The 17311-nt window shown below is 43.4% G+C and overlaps 1 protein-coding gene and 1 pseudogene across 2 annotated transcripts in view; one reads left to right on the top strand and one right to left on the bottom strand.

Annotated features, from left to right (window-relative positions):
- EIF2AK1 (eukaryotic translation initiation factor 2 alpha kinase 1) overlaps positions 1–8227 on the bottom strand; it is a 31136-nt gene extending 22909 nt beyond the window's left edge. Inside the window, 2 exon segments of the mRNA XM_081257395.1 lie at positions 852–1010; positions 8039–8227. Coding sequence (XP_081113521.1) covers positions 852–1010; positions 8039–8156 — 277 coding nt within the window. The 5' untranslated portion in view covers positions 8157–8227.
- A 5276-nt stretch (positions 8228–13503) lies between these two features.
- LOC308628835 (large ribosomal subunit protein uL6-like) lies at positions 13504–14614 on the top strand (annotated as a pseudogene). Its single transcript has 2 exons — positions 13504–14185; positions 14428–14614. The product of its transcript is annotated as a large ribosomal subunit protein uL6-like (transcript).
- The last annotated feature ends 2697 nt before the right edge of the window (positions 14615–17311 follow it).

Genomic DNA, 17311 nt, shown 5'->3' with positions numbered 1-17311 from the left:
CAACAAGAGAAGCCACCTTAATGAGAAGCGCGCACACGGCAATGAAGAGTAGCCCCGGCTCGCCACAACTAGAGAAAGCCCACGCGCAGCAACGAAGACCCAACACAGCCAAAATAAATAAATAAATAAATTTATTTTTTAAAAGAAGTAAGTGTCTGCCTGAGTACTGTGAGCTGTTATAGCAAATTATCAAACCTGAGGAGGGGCACTGGGAGCCCCCAATTTGGAGCCAAATCAGACACAAGTGTGGGGTAACCTGAGAACCTAGGGACCTCCTACTTTTGACTGGCATCTGAAATGAGGACAGTCTTGTAGGACTGAGCCCTTAACCTGCCAGATCTGACACCAACTCCAGGGGGATAGTGTCGGAAGTGAATTGTAAGACACCCATCTGGTGTCAGGAGAACTGGTCCGTGTGGGAGGAAAGCCCCACACATTTGGTGTCGGAAGTATTCAACGTGTAGAGGAAAACAGTTTCCTTCAACGACACAAAACAACCGTTCAGGGCTCTGGGCAAAAATGAGTTCCGAATCAATACCTGGGATTTTCATGTACCTGTTCACCAACTAACCCGTAACAGATCTTCGAAAATTGCATGAATTATCACTTATAAATCAAAAAGAACTACCTTTTAAATACACACAATTTTGTGGTGATTAATCTTTTGCAGGGTCCCCAAGGATGATATTCATAAGGAATTACCCAAAGGAAAACAAAAAATAAGTTTACAAGATGTACTACTAAGGCTTATTTCAAATTTTTATATACCAGCTGCTTCTCAGACTGACAGCGTTAAACAACAGAGTAATTTTACAAGTTTTATTTAGCAAGGTTAATTTATTCTTACTAACATTTAAACACCTGTCTTGAATGAAGCAGGTTTGGTTCGTGCACATGGCTCAAGTGTTCCAGCAGGGAAACCAGCAACAGCTGGTTTGCAACTGCAAAAGGGAAGGTCGGCTGCTGTAGGGGTCCTTTCAGCACCTGGAGTTCTGCGGGAACATCAGATTCTGCAAATTAAAAAAGGAAAAAAATTTTAAGAAATGGTAAACATATCTCGTAATGACAAAACAGCATATTCTAATTAGGAAAACACACTATTTAAATTTAAGGAAATAAAAAGCAAAACAGTAGTTAAGGTGAGTGGGGTTAATCAAGAGAGACATTCTGGAATTGAGTTTTGAGTTGAATTCTGGAAGGACTAGCAGAGAGATGCCAGTTCGGGAAGGGAGGAAGTGCTGGTTAGGGATGATGTGTACAAAGGTAGAAACAAATAAATATTCCAGCAAACAAGCAAGCAAGCAGGAACAGGATGGCTTCCTTCCTTCGAGAAAGAAGTTTGGCAGCAAAGAAAGAGAAAGGGAGGAAGAACGGAATCTTTACTCTGAGCTACACACTATGGACCAGGTGGGGTTTTTTGGTTTTTTTTTTTTTGCGGTACGCGGGCCTCTCACTGTTGCGGCCTCTCCCGTTGCGGAGCACAGGCTCCGGACGCGCAGACTCAGCGGCCATGGCTCACGGACCCAGCCGCTCCGCGGCATGTGGGATCCTCCCGGACCGGGGCACGAACCCGTGTCCCCTGCATCGGCAGGCGGACTCTCAACTACTGCGCCATCAGGGAAGCCCGGACCAGGTGTTTTATATGCACAATCTCATCGAATCCTCCCGAAACGCCCTATGTTACCATTCCCATTTTACAGATGCAGACACTGATCTCATTGAGAGGTTAAGGAACAAGTTAGCAGGCAGATCAGACTGACTCCCAAGCCCATCCTCTTTCCACTGAACAAGACCAAGCGGACAGCTGAGTTGGCACTTAAAGCTGACAGTCGTTAGGTTCTCACGCACTGTTTAATACATTATTTAACCGGCCGAAAACACAATGCAGGAAACATGTTTGAGGAAGCTGTTCTGGACACGTGATAGGTAGCCTGGAAGGAGACATGCAAGAGTCAACAAGAAGGGGCTTCCCTGGTGGCGCAGTGGTTAAGAATCCGCCTGCCAATGCAGAGCACACAGGTTCGATCCCTGGTCCGGGAAGATCCCACATGCCACGGAGCAACTAAGCCCGTGTGCCACAACTACTGAGCCTGCGCTCTGGAGCCCGTGAGCCACAACTACTGAGCCCACGTGCCACAACTACTGAGCCTGCGCTCTAGAGCCCGCTCACCTAGAGCCCCTGCTCCGCAACAAGGGAGGCCACAGCAATGAGAAGCCCGCGCACAGCAACGAAGAGTAGTCCCCGCTCGCCGCAACTAGAGAAAGCCCGCGCGCAGCAATTAAGACCCAACACAGCCAAAAATGAACTTAAAAAATAAAATAAATTTAAAAGAAAAGAGACAACAAGAAGTCAGGGTGAGCCTATAAAGCAGGTAAGTGACAGAAATGTGGAGGAAATGACAGGTCCCAGAGATAACAAGAAAGAAATGGACGGGTCAGGATTTAAAACACTAGGAACGAGAGGAAGGAGAGGTTAACGAGAGTGAAAACTGGTAAGAGGGGCTGTTGGATGAGAGATGAGTTCAAACTCAGGAGCCGCTGACCCATTCAGCTGGAAATGCCCTGTGGAGACAGGGCCCAGGTATCCTACACCTTCTCAAATCAGCCCCAGTCGAAACATTTTATTCCACGCTTCTCTATCAACTACTAAATGTCCTGGAAGGGAGGTTTTGAAATTGAGACTTCATTCACCAATTCACCTCTCCGACCTGTAGGTGGCCCAAAAAAGACCTGCATGAATGGAGATGTGCTATTCATTTTAAATGAATACTTATGGCCTGAATATGAGAAAGAAAAAGAATGGAAAATGTGGCCATGTAAAAACTTCTCTATGTAAAGACATCTTAAAGTTAAAATATGAATCACAAAATCAGATACAGTACAGATACCTTTACTGTACATGACAAGAAAAAGGGAATAAAATTTATATAGCACTCTTACAAGCTAGTAAGAAAATGAAGCACAATTAAAATTCAAATAGGCTTAACGAAACTAGTAGGTAATGACATACATAGTAAAATAACCACAGTACAAGAGTTTGCCATCAGACTGGTAACTATTTAAAGCCTGGAATCCTTGGTATTGTTAAGGGCACAGAAAACTAGATACTTTCAAACACAAGGGGGTGTTTGCAACCTTTGACAATACACTGTAGAATTTCACATGTGCAAAACTTTACTTTTGGAAATGTAAACCAAGGAAATAATTAAACAAAGCACAACAAATATATATGTACAAGGTGTTCAGGATAACAAAGTATTAAAAATTTGTTAAACAAGTTATACACATATAATAGAATACTATGTAGCTGTTATAAATGATGGTGTATAGAAAGATAATCATAAGTAATCCTGTATCAAGTCAAAGAAGCAGGCCATAAACAGTAACACTAATGAAGGTGAGGGAGATAGTTTCATACAAACCAATGCAACCTTTCTGGTTATCATTTTAGCAAAACATATCAAAACTTTTTAAAATATTTTTCTTTGACCCAACAAATCCTACTTCTGTGGGTCTATTCTAAAGAAATAATCAGATATTAACAAAGATTAATGTATACACATGTCAAACCCATCATTATTTCTAATGGTAAAAAAAAAAGATAAATCTGTTTTCCACCAATACAGCGAAGACTAAATAAGTGATAGTACAGAATGTGATGGTCTTAAAATAACGTTCTTAAAGACTAATTTGTCACAAGAAAATGCTAATAAAAGTTCACATTTAAAAAGCAACATAAGGGGCTTCCCTGGTGGCGCAGTGGTTGAGAATCTGCCTGCCAATGCAGGGGACACAGGTTCGAGCCTTGGTCTGGGAAGATCCCACATGCCACGGAGCAACTGGGCCCGTGAGCCACAACTACTGAGCCTGTGCGTCTGGAGCCTGTGTTCCTCAACAAGAGAGGCCGCGACAGTGAGAGGCCCACGCACCGCGATGAAGAGTGGCCCCCGCTTGCCACAACTAGAGAAAGCCCTCGCACAGAAACGAAGACCCAACACAGCCAAAAAAAAAAAAAAAAAAAAAAAAGATTAGTTTCTAAAAAATAAAAAAATAAAAAGCAACATAAGGTAATTCCCTGGTGGTCCAGTGGTTAGGACTCTGAGCTTTCACTACGGGGGCCTGGGTTCAACCCCTGGTCGGGGAACTAAGATCCCACAAGCCGCAAGGCATAGCCAAAAAATAAAAATAAAAAGCAACATAAAATTTTTACGATCACGATTTTAAAATATATTTATTTTATATCTATATAAATGTACACACACACAAAAAGAATGGAAACATCAAAACAGACAGAAATCTCTGCCCCGTGCTTTCAATGAAAGAGGCTACAAAAAGAGTGAAATTAGTGAGCAGCTGTTTTATAGTCTGCCTGTTTGATCCTTCATATCTAGGCATCTACCTGGCATACGGCAACTCTCAGGAAATATGTGCAAATGAATACACCAAATTATTAGCAGTGAGTTCTCCTCAGAGATGTGAATAAATACACTTCCCCCTCTTCTTCCTTTATGCCTTTAAATTTTACATATGACTTCTCTAAATTTTTTTTTTTTTTTTTAAATCTATTTTTATTTTATTTTATTTTTCTTGTTTTGTTTTTGGTTTTGCGGTACGCGGGCCTCTCACTGTTGTGGCCTCTCCCGTTGTGGAGCACAGGCTCCGGAGGCGCAGGCTCAGCGGCCACGGCTCACGGGCCCAGCCGCTCCGCGGCATGCGGGATCTTCCTGGACCGGGGCACGAACCCGTGTCCCCTGCATCGGCAGGCAGACTCTCAACCACTGCGCCACCAGGGAAGCCCAACTTCTCTAAATTTTTATCTTGTCTGGACGACGAAATCAGACAGAAAATCTTGAATCCATTCAGAATACCTTTCTTTGACAAACAGTTTTAAATGCAAAATTCACCCAAAAAATTGTCTCTAGCTAAGCCAAAATGTAATGTTTGTATATTTAAATTACAAACAGTAATCCCTGGGCGATGAGATTATGGTTTTTCTAATTTTCTTCTTCATGCTTTTCTACATTTTTAACATACTCTCTAATGTGAAAAAAATTTAAGTACTGAATTGTCAACAGTGGTGAGATTTTTTTAGGAGGGTTTTCTGCTTCTACACTTTCTTATTTTTACATTCTCCTATTTTCTACAATGAGAAAATTCTACTTTTTAACAAAAAAGAATCGTTGCTCAGTGGAGTCAACTGAACCTAATAAATCAAGAAAATGACAACTTTAAAAAGACCAATGGACAGACAGCCAAATGCAGGAAGGAGTAAAACTGAAAGGAAATGAAGGCTGAGGCTGAAAGCTTCCCATTTCACAGTTCTGGTCAAGAGAAAAGGAAGAGGTTAAGTGGCTGAAAGGAAAGGTGAGGTCAAGTTCTCTTATTAAAGAGTAGGAAATGGTATCTAAACCCGATGTGCATTAGAGTTCTAGAATTCTGCCAAGAAGGAGGGGAGTAAGACAAACAGGAAAGGGATGACCTGATTCAACTTCCTGAGGAAAGTATGATCCAAATGGTCCATTATTGAATTAAAGAACCTGTAGAATTAATCTGAGGTAAAACATTTGTGTCAGATGAAAGAAGGAAAATGAATGAGTCTGACAATGGGCTTACTGTCGGCCCTCCTTCTAACGCCATGCTGTTCCACAGGAAAAAAAAAAACAGGCAGAAACTCTGATCAAAGGCTGATGCTGGCTCCAGGAGACTCCCTACAGGATGAGCTGCTAAAGAACACAGGTGTTACTTACATCTAGGTTGCAACTTTTCTGACACTACCATTGGCGGGCAGTGACCTCCTCACATCAATACAGGCGACCATCAAGAAATCGTCTACCTACTGTTTGAAGTCTAGAAATGAAACTACATTTCTCACACACCTAAATTTCATATAAAAAGATAAAGTATGTCTGGACATTCTGGGCTTCTTTGGAAGAAAAGGCAATACGTAAATGCGGCAGTATTATTAGTAACCAAAGGAGGAGGAAATTTTTAGAAGCTTATCGACGATCACTCCCTTCAAAAATAATCTTCGGTTTGCAGAAAACCTTATCACAATGTTACAGAACAGACAGACTTGCCTGTTTACAGCTGGGACTTCTATGACATAACGCTTTACACATCATTGAGCTGCTATAATATGACACGTGGAAAAAATCAGTTTGCCCATTGCAAAGTAGTTATCTTACAACTGTCCTGTGCTAAGGGCAAACTTAAATCGCCCTCACAGTGTTTTTGTTTCTCTTTAAGATCAAGAATTGTAGGTAGTAATAAGGATGAAAATCAAAGAATTTAAGGAATAAAATAAGACCTTTTCAACTCAGCTTGCTCCTTTAAATCCCTACAACATGTTAATATTTGTTTCATGCTTCAACTTAACATGTATTCTCTGTAATCATTCTATTCGAACTACCACATAGTAAAAACCTCCTTGAATCAATGTATTCATTTTTTATGGCACAATTTTATTTTAAAAATGGCCATACAGGAACTTCCCTGGTGATCCAGTGGTAAAGAATCCACCTTACAATGCAAGGGACGTGGGTTCGATCCTTGGACAGGGAACTAAGATCCCACGTGCCGCAGAGTAACTACACCCGCGCGCCTCAACTAGAGCCCACTGAACCCTGGAGCCTGCGTGCTACAACTAGAGAGAAAAAACCCACACGCCACAACTAGGGAGAAGCCCACGTGCCACAACAAAAAGAGCCCATATGCCGCAACTAAGACCCGACGCACCCCAAAAATTAATTAATTAATTAAAAGTCCATATACACTGCTATATATAAAACAGGTAAACAACAAGGACCTACTGTATAGCACAGGGAACTATACTCAATTCTTGTAATAACCTATAATAGAAAAGAAACTGAAAAAGAATATATATGCATATGTATAACTGAACCACTTTGCTATACACCTGAAACTAACACAACATTGTAAATTAACTATAATTCAATTTTTTTAAGTGTGCATCCACTAAGGAAAAAAAAGACCACATTCTGAGAACTTGGGATATTTGTTGCTACTGGGTTACAGAATATCGATAGCTATACTACCATCATCAATATATTTACTTTTTAAATACATGCTTTCCCCACTCCCTTATTTTTAGTTGTCCAATATCTAAACTGAGCAGACGTTACATACCAGACTCTCTACATTTTGGCCCCTATTTAATCTTAGTTCTGCTCATAATTATATGCTGTAATGCTCACTCCCAATCCTTATGTTGATGTCTGCAAGGGCTTAGCCAACTACAAATGTTACAGGGTAGATTGTCCACATGAAACCTCCCTCCCTTCTGATACCAACTGCAAGTTTGGAAAAGTTCTCCAAATCACTCTCATGTTCAATTAAAAAAAAAAATTTTTTTTTGCCAAAACAACTGGTTGCAGCTAAAGAGCCGATTGCACTTTCATTAAAACATTAGATACTCTGAACTGGTTAGACTCAATGCTGTAAGTACCTCTCGCTTTATGAATAACTTGACTGGCTTTGCCGACTTAGCCCTATCTCCTAGAAACCAAAAGCCTCAAGAAAACTTGGGCTTTTTTTTTTTTTAACCGAAGAGGATGATGTCCATACTTCCTCACTATGAAAAGTCTTTAGCTACGCGATTAGTGAAGCAAAAGACAAGAGAAGCTACAAATTAAAACTCTTAACCCAAACTGTTCAGCGCATAGGGTCTGCAGAGTTCCATTCCAGTAGTTTACAAAGCTCAAGCTCATCGCCCGACAACACCCCGGGGCTCGGGAGCTGGAAAAGAGCCCAGCACGTCCGCAGCCCCGAGTCTACAGAGGAAACCAAGGAACAGAAATGTAAGCGATCGACCAAGCTGCAGACACCTGTTTCAACACGAGATCACCTAACCCAGACGGCCCGCCCGCCGCCCCCATACGGCACCGCTGGGTCCCGGTTCAAGCCCGGATCCAGACGAACTTGTCCAGGTCCTGGGCCGAACCTCGCAGCTACCTGCCCGCTCCGGGAATGAAGGTGGACGGGGGCAGGGAGGGCCGCCGCCGCATTCCGGGTCCCTCACCATCATACTTGGGTTCCGAGCCCTCGGCCGGGAAGTCGATGGCAGGCGGCGCAGGCACAGCCCCTGCCGCGTCGCCCTCCGCCTGGCGCTCCCGGGCCCCCAAGATATCCCCCAGCATCGCCCGCCGCACGCGGGCTGCAAGATAGCCCTCCCGCCACCCAAGCGCCGCCTCCCTGTTTACTCCCAGCGGCCGCCACCGGATCCGGAAGTAGCCCCTCGGAAGGCGGAAGACCTGCCCGCCCCCCCGGGCGCTTGAGGGGGTGGGCCCTGCCTCAAGCCCCGCCCCCCGCCCCTTCCCCTTCGAGGAGGGGAGCTGGTCCCGTGCCGGCGCACCCCAGGTGCTGGCGCGTGGCGGGCTTCTCTGCGGGCGGCGGCTGGCGCGGCGTTGCGGGAGGAATTGGGTGGCCCCTACGTGGGGTCGACCCCGGCCTTTGCTCCCCGCGGTTCAGCCCCACTATCCTCGAGACCTGAACACCCGACGAGTCAGCGCTCTCACTTCTCACGCCAAGACTCGGGTGCTAGTGTAAGAATCGGATGTCTGCAGCGATGCTGATCCAAATGTTTACTTTTTGCGGATACAGCGGTGACTGTTAATTTGTCGTTTATTTTTAAAAAAATATCAAAAGCATGTACAAGACTCGTCTCAAGGAGAACTGAACATATTTTGGTGAACCGTTAGGCCACAGCAAAACGGGAAATGCCAAATAGATTCCAGAGTGAATCAGCCTAATAAAAATTCCGCTGGTTTTGAGAGGACTTTCACAAACCTGAGACAGGCTTTTCCAAGTGATCCCATGGCCACACTGGACCAACGGTGGTTTGAAGCCATTGGCTGCAAAAATCCTCTTTGCCCTCTGGCGATGTCTCTGAAGACTTGGTCGCTGACACAATGCTGTTGGAAGTTGATTCTTAGATCGCAGATCAGATAACATAGCTGGAATAAAAAGCGTTTGGGGGAGTTCCCTGGCGGTCCAGTGGTTAGGACTTGGCGCTTTCACTGCCCTGGCCTAAATTCCATCCCTGGTTGGGAAACTAAGATCCCGCAAGCAACGTGGCTTGGCCAAAAAAAAAAAGAAAAGCCTTTCAGATTTGGGGCCTCAACCCCAGTGCGATGTGCAAAAATGGTATTGCTTAAGAATTTTATTTGAACTTCCCTGGTGGCACAGTGGTTGAGAGTCTGCCTGCCAATGCAGGGGACACGGGTTCGAACCCTGGTCTGAGAGGATCCCACATGCTAAGGAGCATCTAAGCCTGTGTGCCACAACTACTGAGCCTGCACTCTAGAGCCCGCAAGCCACAACTACTGAGCCCATGTGCCACAACTACTGAAGCCCGTGCACCTAGATCCCGTGCTCCGCAACAAGAGAGGCCACTGCAATGAAAAGCCCGTGCACCACAGCAAGGAGTGGACCCCACTCGCCGCAACTAGAGAAAGCCTGAGCGCAGCAACGAAGACCCAACGCACCCAAAAATAAATAAATAAATATTTTTAAAAAAAGAATTTTATTTGATGGAACTTCCCTGGTGGCGCAGTGGTTAAGAATCCGCCTGCCAATGCAGGGGACGCGGGTTAGAGCCGTGGTCCGGGAAGATCCCACATGCCACAGAACAACTAAGCCCGTGTGCCACAACTACTGAGCCCAAGTGCCACAACTGCTGAAGCCGGCATGCCTAGAGGCCGTGCTCCGCAACAGGAGAAGCCACCACAATGAGAAGCCCGCGCACCGCAACGAAGACCCAACACAGCCAAAAATTAATTAATTAATTAATTTAAAAAAAAAGAATGAGCAAAAGGATTTAGCTTAAAAAGTTATTACTTGCAACACTAATTGTAATACCCAAAACAGGCAATATAACTGGTTAAATATATTACAAATATCAATACAATGGCACACTGCAACCATTAAAAATATTGGTATGCATTATCTGGTTCTCACCACTTTTCCACCACCACCAGAATGGAGAAAAAAAAAAACAACTCATTCTGGTCAGAATAGAATGAAAGAAATCTTTCTAGAAGATGACCTGCAATTTATAGTTAAAAGCTTCTAAATAAGCATACCCTTCCACCTATATATATAGGTGTATATCCAAAGGAAATAGAGTGGTGAAAAAAGATAAATACAAGAATGTCCATCAAAGTGTAATTTATAATTAAAAAAAAGCACTGAAATAATCCAAATTCCAAATAGAAGAGCAGTTAGGGTACATCCCTGCAATGAAACCACATGCAGGCAAAAATTGGAAGAAAAAAAAAAAAGCACGTTCCTTTCTTGGCTTCCATAATATCACACAATTTTAGTTTTTCTCTATTTTACTGGCCCTTCATCTCAATATCCCCTTCTGGATCCTCCTTCTCCAAATGTGTAATTCTGTAGGGCTCTTGTCATGTCACTCCAAATTTTGTCAGGAGATAACCACATGCACCGCTATCACTTTACATACCATCTATAACCTGACAACTCCCAAATGTATCTCTGCAACACAGACTTGTTCTTTTGGATGGCTTAAAAGCATCTCAAATTTGTCTGAACGTGAACTCGTGATATTCCTCCTAAAACTTGTTTTCTACTACCCTTCTCCATCCATTTAAATCAGCACACAATCCACCCACTTCTCCAAGCCTGAAACCTGAGAGTCAACTTTTATTCCATATCCAGAATATATCTAGGCTGCCTACAAATTAATAAAAAATAAATAAATAGAAACATGATACATATAAAGATGCAATATTAAGCATACAGGTAACCAAAAAGTAACCCCTAATGGCCAATAAACAGAGGAAAAGATGCACACATTTCACTAGTTACAGGTAAGTGTAAGATAAACAATGAAATATTTCAAACTATCATTTGCAAAAATTGGAGTTTTTGATACCGAGGGTTAGTGAGGACATGGAGAAAAGGAACTATCATACATTACTAAAGAGCTATTTAGGGATATTGGGTGAAGCTGAAATGGTGCATACCCAAGATCCAGTAACTAATTCCCCTCTTGGGGACCTCCCTGGTGGTCCAGTGGCTAAGACTCCACGCTCCCAATGCAGGGGGCCCGGGTTCGATCCCTGGTTGGGGAACTAGATCCCATGTGCCACAACTAAGACCCAGCACAGCCAAATAAATAATAAGTAAATTTTAAAATATATTCTAAAGATAATAATTCCCCTCTTGGTTCTCTTTGGACACCCCTATCTGTGCCTAAGGATATGTGTATAAAGATATTTATTGCAACATTGTTTGTAACAACAAATACAAAAATAGCCTAATATCCATCAGTAGGGAAATAAACATATATGCAAACAAATATTATAAAACAGTTAGAATGAATCAACTAGATATACTTGTCTTATCATGGACATTTAAAACAACACAGTGGGGAATTCCTTGGCGGTCCAGTGGTTAGGACTCTGCGATTTCACTGCCGAGGGCATGGGTTCAATCCCTGGTCAGGGAACTGAGATACTGCAAGTCATGCAGTGTGGCCAAAAATAAATAAATAAATAAATAAATAAATTAAAACACAGTGAAAGTTGCAGAAGCCTTATTTTATATGTAAAATAATGTTTACTGAGAACTGTGTCAGCCTCACTCACACAGTTCTATGTGCTTTTACAAATATTAACTCATATATATATACAAATATTAACTCATATATATACAAATATTAACTCATATATATCATATATGTGTAACTGAATCACTTTGTTGTACAGCAGAAATTAACACAACACTGTAAATCAACTATACTTCGATAAAATAAAACAAAATTTTTAAAGGCCATTTCACTGGTCTATCAAGCCAGCTGCTTCAGGAAGGTAGGGGACATGGTAAGACCAGAGAATTTCATGAGCATAGATCCACTGCTGCACTTCACTTGCTGGAAAGTGAGTTCCTTGATCAGAAGCTCTGTAGAATACCATTTCAGTGGATAAAGCATTCTGTAAGTCCAGATGGTAGTTTTGGCAGAATAATTGCATGCAGGGAAGGCAAATCTCTACCCAGAGTAAGTGTCTAGTCCAGTAAGAACAAAATACTGCCCCTTCCATGATGGAAGTGGTCTAATATAATCAACCTGCCACCAGGTAGCTGGCTGATTACCCCGAGGGAATGGTGCCATATTGGGGGTTCGGTGTTGGTCCCGGCTCATGGCTGATTGGGCCCTCAGCAGTGGCTGTAGTCTTGGTGAGTGGACGCCCATGTTGCTGAGCCCACCCATAACCTCCATCCCTGCCACCATGGTCGCTTTGCCCATTGGGTGATTACAGGGGCAACTGGGGGAAAAGGCTGACTGGTATCCACAGAATGGTTCATCTTATTGACTTGCTTATTAAAATCCTTTGCTGAGGGACTTCCCTGGAGGTCCAGTGGTTAGGACACCACACTTCCACTGCAGCAGGCGAGGGTTCGATCCCTGGTCAGAGAACTAAGATCCCACATGCCACACAGTGCGGCCTTATTTAAAAAAAAAAAAATCCTTTGGTGAGTATTCACTTGGGACAAAAATATCTTCACCTTTTTCACCCATCCAGGGACGTGTATCCACATATCTCTTCCCCAGACTTCCCTGTCATCAATTATAGACTTGCACTCCTTCCAAGTCCCTGACCATACAACCAAACCATTGGCTACATCCCATGAATCGGTATATAATCACATCTGGCCACTTCTCCTCACAAGCAAAATGAATAACCAGGTACATTGCTCAAAGTTCTGCTCAGTGGGAGGATTTCCCTTCACCATGTCCTTCAGGGATGTCCCAGAGAGGGGCCGTGGTGCTACAGCTGCCCGCTTGTGGGTGGTGCCTGCATACTGTGCAGAAGCATCTGGAAACCAGGCCCAAGTCTTCCCTTCCTTTGTATATGCTCTGATCATAGGCAACTCTCCATAAGGCCATACTCATAGGCATGGAGAGAGAGGGTATTGTAGCAGGAGTGGGAACCGTGAACATTTGAGCCACTTCTTCATATAAATTATGTGTGCCTTCAGGGCCTGCCTGGGCATGATTTCACTTCCATTTGGTGATGCAGTGCTTCTGCGCATGCCCAACTTTATGGCTTGTTGGGTCAAAGAACACCCAGTTCATGATAAGCCATTCAGGTAAATAAGATGTAGGATCTTACTTCCCCGACCAGGTATCGAACCCACGCCCCCTGCACTGGAAGCACGGAGTCTTAACCACTGGACCACTGGATCCTTGGGAAGTCCCAAGGATCTCTTCTTTCAAGGCAGACACAGAGCTTCCACGTCAGTTAAAATCAAATCTGTAAGCTCATCCTTTTCTTTCCCCTCTTTGTCCAGTGACATTAGGAGTCACCAGTCAATCTCATTAAACTTGTAAATTTAACAAAATGTTTTAAGGTATCATATACAAGGTCACCCAGATCCTTGCTTCTTATAATAAGTGTTTGATTAAGAGTATCCAGTGGTGAGGCTTGGGGCTTCCCTGGTGGCGCAGTGGTTGAGAGTTTGCCTGCCGATGCAGGGGGACATGGGTTCATTCCCCGGTCTGGGAAGATCCCACATGCCGCGGAGCGGCTGGGCCCGTGAGCCATGGCTGCTGAGCCTGCGCGTCCGGAGCCTATGCTCCGCAACGGGAAAGGCCGCAACAGTGAGAGGCCCGCGTACCACAAAAAAAAAAAAGAAAACAATATCCAGTGGTGATATTTCCTGTATCTCTTTTGCCACATCATGCCGTGGACTATGAGCATTCTCTTTACCTCTAGAAATAGAGTCACTACTCTTTGCCACATCTATTTCGAGGTGAGAATGAAGACCATTCTCAGCAATCAGACTGTCGACATTCCAGAAAATGTTGACATTACTCTGAAGGGACGCACAGTTATTGTGAACGGCCCCCGAGGCACCCTGCAGAGGGACTTCAATCACTTCAGTGGAGAACTCAGTCTCCTTGGAAAGAAAAAGAAGAGGCTCCGGGTTGACACATGGTGGGAGAATAGAAAGGAACTGGTGACTGTTCGTACTACCTGTAGTCATGTACAGACCATTATCAAGGGTGTTACACTGGGCTTCCGTTACAAGATGAGTTCTGCGCATGCTCTTTTACCCACCAATGTTGTTATTCAGGAAAATGGTTCTCTTGTAGAAATCCAAAATTTTGGGAGTAAAAAATACATCTGGGGCTTCCCTCGTGGCGCAGTGGTTGAGAGTCCGCCTGCCAATGCAGGGGACACGGGTTCGTGCCCCGGTCTGGGAAGATCCCACATGCCGCGGAGCGGCTGGGCCCGTGAGCCATGGCCGCTGAGCCTGCGCGTCTGGAGCCTGTGCTCCGCAACGGGAGAGGCCACAACAGTGAGAGGCCTGCGTATCAGAAAAATAAAACAAAAACAAAAACAAACAAAAAATACATCTGCAGGGTTCGGATGAGGCCAGGTGTTGCTTGTTCAGTATCTCAAGCCCAGAAATATGAGTTGATTCTTGAAGGAAACAACATTGAACTTGTGTCAAATTCAGCTGCCTTGATTCAGCAAGCCACAACAGTTAAAAAAAGGGTATCAGAAAATTTTTGGATGGTATCTATGTTTCTGAAAAAAGAACAGTTCAACAGGTTGATGAGTAAGTTCTGAGTGATCCAGCTACAGAAGCTGCAAGAGGCCAGACTCATATGTGATATTTTTAAAATGAATAAAATATCTTTTGACTTGGGAATTTTTCTTAAATTGATTATCCTTTCCAACTATTTGGCCAGTAAGTAGTTAAGTAGATTCTAGTGTGGTAAGAACAATAACAGAAGGAATGAGTGGTTTTTTTTAGTAAGACTTAATGGGAGAAGTGGCTTGAAGGAATAGCAAGGGTATTTCAGGCAAGAGGAACATGGGTACTGGTGACAGGCAACACTGTGGTTGTTCATTACTGGATGAAGAACTTTGAGAGATGTCCTGAAGGTATCTGTAATTTTGCAGAGGCACGAATTTGAATATTTGTGAGGCAAGTGCCTGAGTCACAGTAACTTTGTGTGAAAAGCAGCTGAGAAGTGATACAGTCTTAGTAAGAATTAGGAAAATTAGAAGATGGAGTTAATTTATATTTGTGATAAACATGGTTCCTGTGGCCCAAGGTTCTCTCAGTTTTACCCTAATTTCAGCCATTTACTCCTATGTCCTAGTCCTTGATATCTAAAAAAAAACTTATAACCCTTCTATAATCTCTTCATTCCATGTGTCATGCTTCAGATACACTACAATACTAGACTATCTTAACTCAATAGGATTGCCTCTAAACCTCTTCCTTGATAGAAACTCCAACCTTATGATTTCTCAGACAAAACATAACATTCAAGTTTGATTTCTCTTACATACTATGTGTCTAGTCTATCAGAAAAATCTGTGGGCTGTCCTTCAAAGTAAGATATGTTCAAGGAATAAGCAAGAAAAAATAAAACCTATTTGGAACATAAAAAAAAAAGATAGGAAAAAGAAATAGTCACTAGTCTTTCAACCTAACTTAATTAGAAAGCCAATTCCAGAAAGCCCAGAGCCAACTCAGAAAACTCACCCTTAAGTTTCCTCTCCTCTAGAACAACTCCTGGTATCAAAATCTGTGTAGTCAGTGTTCTCCAGAGAAAAAGAACGAATGGGATGTACGAAGAGGGGGAAGTGGCGGGAGGGAGTGGGGGTGGTGGTGGGATGAATTGGGAGATTGGGATTGACATATATACACTAATATGCATAAAATAGATAACTAATAAGAACCTGCTGTATAAAAAAATAAATAAAATAAAATTCAAAAATTCAAAAAACATTAAAAATAAAGAAATTGTCTCATGCAATTATGGAGGCTGGCAACTCCAAACTTTGCAGGGTTCACTGGTATGCTGGAGACCTAGAGAAGAAATGATGTTTTGATGCGTCTGAAGGTTCAAGTCAATCTTTTTGCTGTATTCAGGACTTCGACTGTTTGGGTGAGGCCCACTTAGATTATGGAGGGCCAGCTGCTTTGTTCAACGTCCACTGATTTAAATGTTAATCTCACCCCAAAACACTCTCATAGAAACATCTAGAATAATGTTTGACCAACTATCTGGGCAGCATGGCCCAGACAAGTTGACACATAAGACAAGTGAGACACTGAGATAGAAAGGGGGTGGGGCAAAGGAGGGGGTGAGGAAGCACATCAGATTTCAGGACCAGAGGAAACCTGCCTGAAGAGGCCTCTTTTGAGCTGTCACTTGAATTAAAAGAAGGCATCATCAGTATTAGGACCCGGGAGGTGTCCCGAGAGAGAAAGAAAGTACAAACACCCTGGGGTAGGAATGAATTTAGTACATTTCAAAGAAAGAAAGAGACCAGGAGAAAGAAACAGGAGTGGCAAGAGAACCGGTTACCTGTTGTGATGGGTCAGCCTTTCCACTGCACTTAGAAGAAAATTCAGAGTCCTCTGTAAGGCCCACAGGGCCTTTCAAGAGCTACCCCAGCCTTCCTTTTCAGTCTTCAGTCGCGCCACTCTCACGGCAGCCTATGGGACGAGGCTGATAAGCAAGACCCATGACTTACGCATTCATGAGGGAGGGACAGAGCAGAGATTGTTCTCAAGGTCACAGTTTCTGGAGCAGGGACAGGGTCACACAAGAAGTAGGATGGAAATCTCAGTAACTGAACAATTGGAGATTGGCTGCATAGATGGCCTTCACCCACCTCCTCCACCTATATTGCATGGACAGTAGAGCTTTTTCTTCATGGTGAGGCGAAGACGAACTCTCTAAAGAGATGGAAATTTCTTTGTGGCAGGGGTAGGAATCACAGAGTGGGGGCTGGCATCCCGGAGGAAGACTCCCTCTTTTGGGCAGTGTAGGCGTGCATCTGTGTACATCTAGGTGTGTGTGTCTGTGTGTGTGCACAAATGCCTACCCAGTCTCTCCTTTACCTCCCCCATCACTAAGTACCCCAATGTGAAGCCTTCCCACCAATATCCACATGGAATTCAAAGTCACCTCTCAGTTATGGGGGAGACATCAGTAACCTCAGAGGATGTCCCTCCTAGCTACCTTTATCAATCATCCTGTTACATAAATAATTATGGCTGCCCAACAGGAGGTAAGTGCTATAAACCTTAATAGAATCAGTGGTATATCCATACGTGTTTGGACGTAATGAGATGGGAGAGGTAGAAATTTCTCATCTATATGGTGCGGAGTTAGAAGATACTGTCTCAATTGGATGGAAAAAAAAGGAGAAAAAAAAAGTTAAGCTATAAAATATTTCAACTGAAAATACCAGGATGCATTTTTGTTTGTTTGTTTGTTTTGTGGTACACGGGC

This window comes from Mesoplodon bidens (genome assembly GCF_964165515.1).
Source record: "Mesoplodon bidens genome assembly, chromosome: 15".
Taxonomy (NCBI): Eukaryota; Metazoa; Chordata; class Mammalia; order Artiodactyla; family Ziphiidae; genus Mesoplodon; species Mesoplodon bidens.
Note: the sequence above shows the minus strand (reverse complement) of the source record. Positions and strands in the feature narration are given on the sequence as shown.